The sequence below is a fragment of the Cajanus cajan genome, chromosome 4 (genome assembly GCF_000230855.2).
Source record: "Cajanus cajan strain Asha chromosome 4, NIPB_CcT2T_4, whole genome shotgun sequence".
In the NCBI taxonomy this organism is placed as follows: domain Eukaryota; kingdom Viridiplantae; phylum Streptophyta; class Magnoliopsida; order Fabales; family Fabaceae; genus Cajanus; species Cajanus cajan.
In genome coordinates this window covers 76,423,527-76,432,708 of record NC_138520.1, presented here as the reverse complement: position 1 = coordinate 76,432,708, position 9,182 = coordinate 76,423,527, and the positions used below count along the sequence as shown (strand labels likewise).

Below are 9,182 nucleotides of genomic sequence, written 5' to 3'. Positions count from 1 at the left end.
AATTTTAGTTCTTTCATTGAATTAATATTAATCCATTCATTGTTAAAAATTTAAAATTATAATATTAATTTTGATCTAACATTTGATAACATGAATATCAATATTTAATAATATTTAGACTAATTTATACTTTTAATTTTCATTTGTATTAAATTTTGTATTTTATTTGATCACTTTAATAAGATAAAAAATTAGAATTAAAATGAAATTTAGTTAAATATTATTAAATATTAATTACAATGTTATTTATTTAATGTAAAATCATAACTAATGTAAAAATTTTAACATTAAAAAATAAAATTAGAGAACTAAAATTATAGAATTAAAATAAAAAAATCAAAACAAAAAAATTTGGTTTACAATTTTATTATGTATAAAAATATTAATTATTTATGTTAAAATTTATAATATTAACGCCAATTTATAATTTGTAGGAATAATTTTTTTTACAACTACATTATATAAAATGTGCAATAATAGATAGCAATCTAACGTGTCGATAACTGAGTGGTTAATATTGTGGAACCGTTTGCACCAGAATACGGGATAAGTACCACATAGTAATAATCTCGAGTTTTGATTTTGTTGTTCCCTTTGTCAAATAGTGACAAAGTAAATCAAATCCAACCAAAGAGAGAGAGACTCTAAGCCGAACCTAGTCAGGTTTTTCCTTCTTTCATGTTCATATCACAATCTCTATCCTTCAAGCTCTGTCAAAGCTTTTTCCTAATCAGTGGGAACCGCACGCTTCCAAAATCCGAGGTAATTGTTTGCCTTCACACCCACCTTAGCTACACTCTGCCGTTCTATGCTCTCTGCTAAAAAAAATTATCTTTTTTCATTTCGTGATTTACATGTTCATCTGGGGATGAAACTCTCTATCATTTTGGATCTTGATCTAGGGTATAAGAATTTTTAGCTCTGGGGTATCGGTGATTGAAACAATTAGGTGTCTATATTCCTTGGTTGGTTGGTGAGGGTGGAATACATGTCTGAATCTGAAATTTTGTTTGATTTGGGGGTTTGAGGGAATTATAGGACATGGATTGTATAGGGCATTCTTCTGAATCAGGGTCTGGAGTGTATGCTGCTCCATCAGTAGAGAATGGAGTTTTTGGTGGAGATGGGAGGTCCTGTAAGCAAGCTTCCCCTCCAAGGGGTGGTGGGTCTAGGAATACTAGCCCAATGGGTCGGGCCGGGTCCAGGAACACGAGCCCTTCGCGGCAGAAGGTTGTTAAGACCAAGCCTAGGGGTTTGGATGAGGAAACACTCGCCACATTTGGGAAGGCAGTACATGCTGATGTTCAAATGGAGGATAATATATGGGCAATGTTGCCTGAGGACTTGTTGCATGAGATCTTAGCTAGGGTTCCCCCCTTTCTGATTTTCCGGCTTCGATTGGTTTGTAAACGGTGGAATTCGCTGCTTCAAGATAGTAGTTTTCTCAAATTCCATTCCAGTGTGCCATCACATGGGCCGTGTCTCCTTACCTTCTGGAAGAACACGCAGACCCCGCAGTGTTCAGTCTTCAGCTTGCCGTTGAAAACTTGGTATAGGATACCTTTCACATTCTTGCCACAGTGGGCGTTCTGGTTAGTTGGCTCTTCTGGTGGTCTTGTTTGCTTTTCTGGGCACGATGGGCTAACTTTTAAGACCCTGGTGTGTAATCCCCTAACTCAAACTTGGAGGGCATTGCCTAGCATGCATTACAATCATCAAAGGCAACTGATATTGGTTGTTGATCGGGTGGATCGGTCATTTAAAGTGATAGCCACGAGTGATATTTACGGTGACAAGTCATTGCCAACTGAAGTTTATGACTCAAAGACAGACGGTTGGACAGTTCATCAGATTATGCCAGCAGTTAATCTCTGCTCTTCAAAGATGGCATATTGTGACTCCAGATTGTACTTGGAAACCCTTTCACCGCTTGGTTTGATGATGTATAGACTAGACACAGGTCACTGGGAACATATTCCGGCTAAGTTCCCGCGATCTTTGCTGGATGGTTATTTGGTTGCTGGTACCCAGAAGCGTCTTTTTCTTGTTGGCAGGATTGGCCTTTATAGTACTCTACAGAGTATGAGGATTTGGGAATTGGATCACACCAAAATTACATGGGTGGAGATTAGTAGGATGCCCCCAAAGTATTTCCGTGCTTTATTGAGATTATCAGCAGAGAGATTTGAATGCTTTGGGCAGGACAATTTAATCTGCTTCACGTCTTGGAACCAAGGAAAGGGCCTTCTGTATGATGTGGATAAAAAGATCTGGTCTTGGATTGGTGGGTGTGCTCTGCAGTCATACAACAATCAAGTTTGTTTCTATGAGCCAAGGTTTGATGCTTCTATCTACTAAGCTAGAGTCTTATGACATGATGTCAGATGTACATCAACATTTACAAAACTGAGGTTTACCAGTGATTTTCTTCTTGATGTGTTTACTTTGCAATGACATTCTCTCTAACCATTCATAATGTTGTTACCTCCTCACAATTGGCTGATTCGTTTATCAGTTAAATATCTTACAAGTTGCAATGAACAGCATGCCTGACTAAATACTGGTTCAGCTCCATGGACAGATTTTTGTGAATGGAATTGAAGATGAAACATATTGCAAGAGGTAGTGTAACAGTGTGACTGGGATATGAAGCTGATGTACACTGTTGAAGAAAGATTATAAACTTCTACATAAGGGTATCAATGTTTTAAAGGGGGTATGTAGCTGATGATGCTCAGGGTACATTTTTATGGATCCATTTTCTTCCCTTGACATTACCCACTTAGAAATGCCAGGGCATTGAAATTGTGCATCTTAAACTTAACTGCTTCCATGCTCGATGGTTTACCAGTGTATTTTAACTGTTTTAAAGCTTGTCTTGAAACATTGACCATATGTAACTTTCTCATGTAAATGGATTCTCCCAACTTCTTGTTTTTGAAAAAAGATGTCATGAAGAAAATGGATAACTTTATAATTTTTTGATCTTGATCTTGATCATATTATAGAAATTGATATTGTTATTTATCTATACTATTGTCTATTGTTATAGTTTTTTATGCCAATACAAAAACTGCTTGAAAGTTGGGGTGGGATATCCAAATGAATGCTATAGCTACTATTTCTTGTTGCCATCCCTGTCTTCTGTTATGTTTTCATTTGGCCTTTCTCACTCACCTATGTGCTTGCATCTAGTAGCGTGCTGTGTCAAATTTAGTCAAGAACAAAGTCTTGGAATTATTCACTCCACAGTTGCCGAAATTGTAGATCGATAGGAAAAGGTTAATGTATTGTGATATAATGATAGCGGCTAAAAGGTGGAAATTTCAAATATAGCTTATCTGAATATTTTTTCTGTTGATTTCCTGAATTTTATAGATTCTACCATTTGTGACTTTGTGCAAACAGATTTATATATACCCATTTTGATTATTTTATAAATTCATGCTAATGGCAAGTGTTTGTGGTTGTCTTCCCCGATTTTGATGTATGCCTTGCCCTCATTAATTGGTAAGAATTAGATCTCATTGATTTCTGCAATCAAGATAAATTGTTGACTGTTTCTTTTAAATATTTTTTGGCCTATTTCTAGGGCTGAGTGCTCCTACCCGCCGAAATATAATACGTCTTGTATTTTCAGGAAGCTGGGGTTTCAATAACCAAGACAAGTGGAGTGTGGACGATAGTTGTATATAGTTTTAATTGACTTAGAGCTGAGTTCATGTCACAATGAATTTCAATTTTTGTGCAGATGGATAAATTAGCTCTTTTCCTCTAAGTACAATTCATAGCGTGTTTGTTTAGAGTCATACGACAATAGATTCATGTCAAGACTGAAGCAATATACTATAGCTTCTAGCCTAAACCTAGAATTCTTAATGAAAAAAATAAAGAAATGCACGTAGTCAACATGCAACCAACACACATTCAATTACCTGATAGATGCTTGCTAATCTGTGCCTGCTGCTAGGGACTGCATGTGAAATCCTCCCCAACCGTTATTGGGGTTTTTTACTTCCTACCTTTGAGCTTTCGTGGTTAGAAAAGTAGTTTCATGTTAATGAATCAAAGTTTATTAATACCTTGAATGACCAAGTGATTGTGAGTTTGATATTTGTTTCTTCCATTTATAGTTATTAATATCAGTATGAGGTAAGTTGAGGGTATAAAATTGGTCATGTAAATATACAGATAGATAGATAAATAATACTTTATTTTTCTGTAATCTGTAATATTTTTTGATGTGCAGTTTATACGCATACCTATCAAGGATCTAAAACTATTATTTTTCTTTGCGTCCCCAATACTTCATCCAATAGATATGGCTGATTTATTTATTAATTTATTATTTATTTATTTATTTTTGTCTTTTCTGTTGGCAAGTGTACAATATAAGGCTAAATAACAAACTCTGTTAGGAGTTCATTATAAATGTGGCCAGATTATATGTGATCTGTTCGGGTGACAAATCTTTCATTAATACTGAGCACCGTATTTTTGTTATAGGAACTTACAATTTTTGTTGTAGTGAATATTTGGTTCATATCAAACATGTCACAAACAATTTTATTTTATCCAAAATGACGAAAATCATGTTTATAACATATTTAACTATTAGAAAAATTGACTACAAGATGTGAAAATTTGTACTTGAAAGCAATTATTAAAAGTTACTTCATCAAATAAAATTAATTTTGGAATTTTATCTACCTAGATTTATAATTATATACTTAAAATCAATTTTTATAATAAATTTTCAGATTTAATATAAAAATCAACTTTATATCCTTTGTTAGTCAAACAAAAATATTGATTCAAGATTAACTATGTAAATTCATATTGATTCTAAATCAATTATATCAACATGTATTCAAACACATAAAATTGTACTAGCTTCTAGGTGCCCTAAATCCATGATATTTAATAAAATTACACGCAAAAGAAGTGGTTGTATGCGTGCGTGACTTAAAACTTGTCCTGCCCTTGAGAAAATAACAAGAGTGTTTCTAGAGTTGCTCCGGATATTGGAAGTCTTGTATGAAGAAGTGATGGAAAATGGAATGTTATCATTTCATAGAAGAAGAGAAATATTCTGAATTGAGAGAAAAGAAAACTCTCCAAGAATTTGATATTGAGAAGAATTTACTCTGTTACAAGAAAAGAAGAAAATACAAGTTTATATACAAGATAACTCTGTTACAGATAATGAAAAAATAAATTGTTTTTCTAACTGACTAACAAATTAGGCCAATTTACATTCAAGCAAAACTGCCTTTTACATTGGACGACATGAATACGTGTGTTTAGTTTATCATTTAAAATTCATTCAACATTCAACATTTTTACACATTCTAATGTACTAAATGGAAGAGTAACTCTTTTATCCTATTTGAATAAAAGCAAGTTACGTTAAATGTAATTTTTCCCAAACACACCTTACACGTTGCAGAATGCAAAATAACACATAATATTGAATTGTGAATTCTTTTTCTTTTCGATTAATTATACTGTTGGTCTCTGTATTATTTTAAAATTCTTTTTATTTTCTTTTACATATTTAGTGCCCTTATTATTTTAACTGTGTAATTTTAGTTTAATATTTAACATTTAACAGAAATATCGACATAAAATTATACTATAATAATATCACATCAACATTTCTCTTACATATTAGATGTCAAGTTAATAAATAAATGAAAATCGTGCAATTAAAATAATAAGAATCAATCCTGTGCAAAAAGAGAGAGGGAACTAAAATTAAATTTTAATAATAATAAAGAGAATAAAAGTGTAATTTTTTATTTTTATTTTGTTGACTTTTTGAATCTTTTGCTTTTCATGGGTGTTTGTCATGGCAATAATCCAGTCTGGTGGCCTTTTGAATGATCTATGTCGTATTTTTGACCATTGGATGCAATTCATACACAAACAAAAGACAAGGCACTTAACTAAGATTATACAATGGGCCGGTTTTCAATTTTTTTTTTCCTTTGAAAAAATGATTTTTTAATAAAACAAATAACTTTCTGTTTTTTTAAGTGTGTTTATCTAAACTACTTATTTAAACAAGCTAATCCAATATAGAAACAAGAGAATGTCAGGAACATTTTTTTTTGTTAGTATACTACCTATTATTTAAAATTTATTAGAAATTGCAAATTTTAGCAATTTTTCCTTTTTTTAATATTATATAAAATATTTATTATAAAAAATAGTGACTAATATCCGAGATCATAAATACATATAAAATATATGTTTTATAAGACAATTTAGTTAAGAAATACAAACAATTACACTTGTATGAATTAGTGTTACTATATTGATGTAATTTAATGATTGTCTTGAATTTTTAATTTTCAAAAAATTTTAAAATCAATAATAAAGCGTATTAAAAATAATGTGTAGTTAGTTGTTAGTACTTCCCACAAATATTAGACTTACTTTTCTAGCAAGACCAAATAGTAAGGTCAAGTGGACAAATTATGGTACTATTGTGAAATAATATGATATTGTACTTATATTGGGTTTACATAATATCATCCTATCCAATATTGTAGCAATAGGAGCAGGAGTGGATTTTAAGGAAAAGTTCCAAGGAATGCTTGATGAAAAATTTAAATCGAATTGAATAGATGTTTTATAAAAATAAATTGGTTAATTGATTTTTTTTATTTATAAAAGGAATCAGTTTAGTTTTTCAAAATATAGATTAATTTTTTTATAAAAAAAATTGAATTGATTCGATACAATATAATTATTTATTATTTATTTATATGTGAATTAATTTTTTAAAAAAAATTAAATTGAATCAATTTATTTTATAAAAATGGATAAGATAATCAAATCGATTTTACAAAATAAAACAATTCATTTTTTTTAAAACAGATCAATTTTTTTAATGCAAATTGGATGAATTTAAATTTTTTACATATTCCTATTATAAATTGAACCAATCTGTCGATAAAGATTACTATTTTTTGTTTGAAAATACGTTAAAATTTTGGGAAGCTCCCCTCTCTCTCTCTTTATTTATATATATATATATATATATATATATATATATATATATATATATTCACATTAATTTTCTACTAAAAATAATCATGATCAAATTTGATAAAATTATAATAGACAACAAATATCTATGTATTTAAAGTAATTATAGACTTATAATTCATATTCAAAGTTATTAATTAAATCAAAATAAACTTGTATTAGTTGATTCATATGTTTATTGATCGAAAAATATATGTACATGAATACACAGTTGACACTTTTTAGTTTTATAAAAAAAAATTATTTTTATAATTAAAAATATTTTACTTTAATCATTAAACATATAATTTTTTTTTGTAGTTTCTGTACTTACTATAAATACTAGATAAAATTTATGAAAATATAAACGTGATAAAGAAACAAAAATAATATATAAAGATTAAATAAAATAGTTTTAACAATAAAAGATAAATTTTATAAAATTATAAGAAAAAGAAATATCATGAAATGAAAAAAAGAAGGTATATATTTAAAGCATGTGTATGCATGTGTATTATATGGGTTAGTGATGAATGAAAAATAAGGTCTAGTCTTAGGGGAATCTTTTCTTGGGTTGTTAAATAATCCTCATATAGTGCCTTCTAAATGCCATTTTGGTGGCACAGCATGTGCCTGTGTTCTTTAAAGCTATACAATTTTTCATTTCTTTCAAAAATTAACTAATTTTAAAGCCCCCAAAACAACAGCCTAACTGGTTCACACTTAAATCACACCTCCCCAAACCTCAAAAGCTCCCCCAAACATATATATGTAGGTTACTAGGTTACAATCACCCTGCTTTTTCATATATATATATATATATATATAAACATAATTTGATATTTTTAAAATTGTTTATTTGTTAAGATTTGTCTTTAAATAAATATTACCTAATAAATTTATCATCATAAAATACTATGAAACAAAATTAAATGTATGGATTGCGCAATAAAGGCAATCTCCTATCTTTAGAATTTAAATGAGATAAAGGATATCTTCATGTTTAATTTTAAATATTTCCTAATAAATTATTATAACAATTTTTATTAAAAAAATTCAAAAATTAAGCTAAAGAAAAATTTTCACACCATGCAGTTAAAATTGCTTTCGAGCATCTTCTCTTTAGAGTTTATTAGATGCATAAAATTTGGCACACTATTATTTGTTTGAAATTCTTCTAGCTTCGATATATGAAATTCGAACATTTTTAAAATTCATTTATATGGAGTATAAAATATAATATGCATAAAAAATTGTCTAATATTTTAAAAATTATTATGAGTCTAATTAATTTTTAAATATTTTTTCAACTAAGAGACTGGACATTTGCCTACATGTCATAACTAACCTATGCGTGCCTTTTTTTTTATATAAAAAAATTTGATATTTATATTTGTACAAAAGCTAGTAAGCCTACCAGTTTTACATGTACATAATATATACGCATATTGTATTAATATCATCAAGTATCATTATATTATAATATGTGTAGAGACAAGTAAAATATTATGATTTGAAACCGTAAATCTTAATAGAAATGCCTGAGAAATTTTTTCAAATGTTTTAAATTGGAGTGTCCACTTACCAATATACCAACCGAATAAGACAATGGACTTCAATGTGATTTCCTCTCTAAAAAAAGGCCTTCCAACTAAAAGTATATAAATTATACTCCTATGCAATATATGCTTGGTGTCGGTGAATCTATTTTATATACAATTCACTGTCTAACGGGTTAGTTAAAGAAGCTCATGACAGAGTTCTCATTATTAAGAGGGAAAAATAGATGATATATTAAAAAACTAATTTCAACGACATCACGTTAATTCTTGTTTCAAAAAAGTAACATTGTATTTTTCTATAATTTTTTCTACAAATTTTCTTAATACTTTGTGAAAATATACTTAATATCATGAAAACTTAAAAAATGGTACTTAATTTTTTTATTTATTAAATTAACAATGTGATAGGAAGATTTAAAAGGGTTTATTTAAAAACAAACCGACTTTGGTCGTTCTCAAAAAGAGAGCACTAGGTTGAAGTTGGGGGTCACGCCCTCGTGTTCTTAAACTTTTCTACTTTACAACACAACACAAGCTTGTAGTTTAATTAATGTATTCATTGGTAGTTAAAAAGGTTTCGCAATT

General features: G+C 29.4%; 1 protein-coding gene across 3 annotated transcripts; it reads left to right on the top strand.

Annotated features, from left to right (window-relative positions):
* The first annotated feature begins 579 nt into the window (after positions 1-579).
* Positions 580-4,295, top strand: LOC109800807 (Galactose oxidase/kelch repeat superfamily protein). 3 transcript variants are annotated; one of them, XM_083073112.1, is made up of 2 exons: positions 580-2,336; positions 3,641-4,295. In XM_083073112.1, the coding sequence occupies exons 1-2, from the start codon at positions 1,042-1,044 to the stop codon at positions 3,657-3,659; spliced, it is 1,314 nt and encodes a 437-aa protein (XP_082929238.1). In that variant the 5' UTR covers positions 580-1,041; the 3' UTR covers positions 3,660-4,295. The 3 variants fall into 3 exon arrangements, with proteins under 3 accessions (XP_082929238.1, XP_020217286.1, XP_020217278.1); XM_020361697.3 differs by lacking the exon at positions 3,641-4,295 and adding an exon at positions 2,570-3,036; XM_020361689.3 differs by lacking the exon at positions 3,641-4,295 and having other exon boundaries at positions 580-3,036.
* Positions 4,296-9,182: the final 4,887 nt, after the last annotated feature.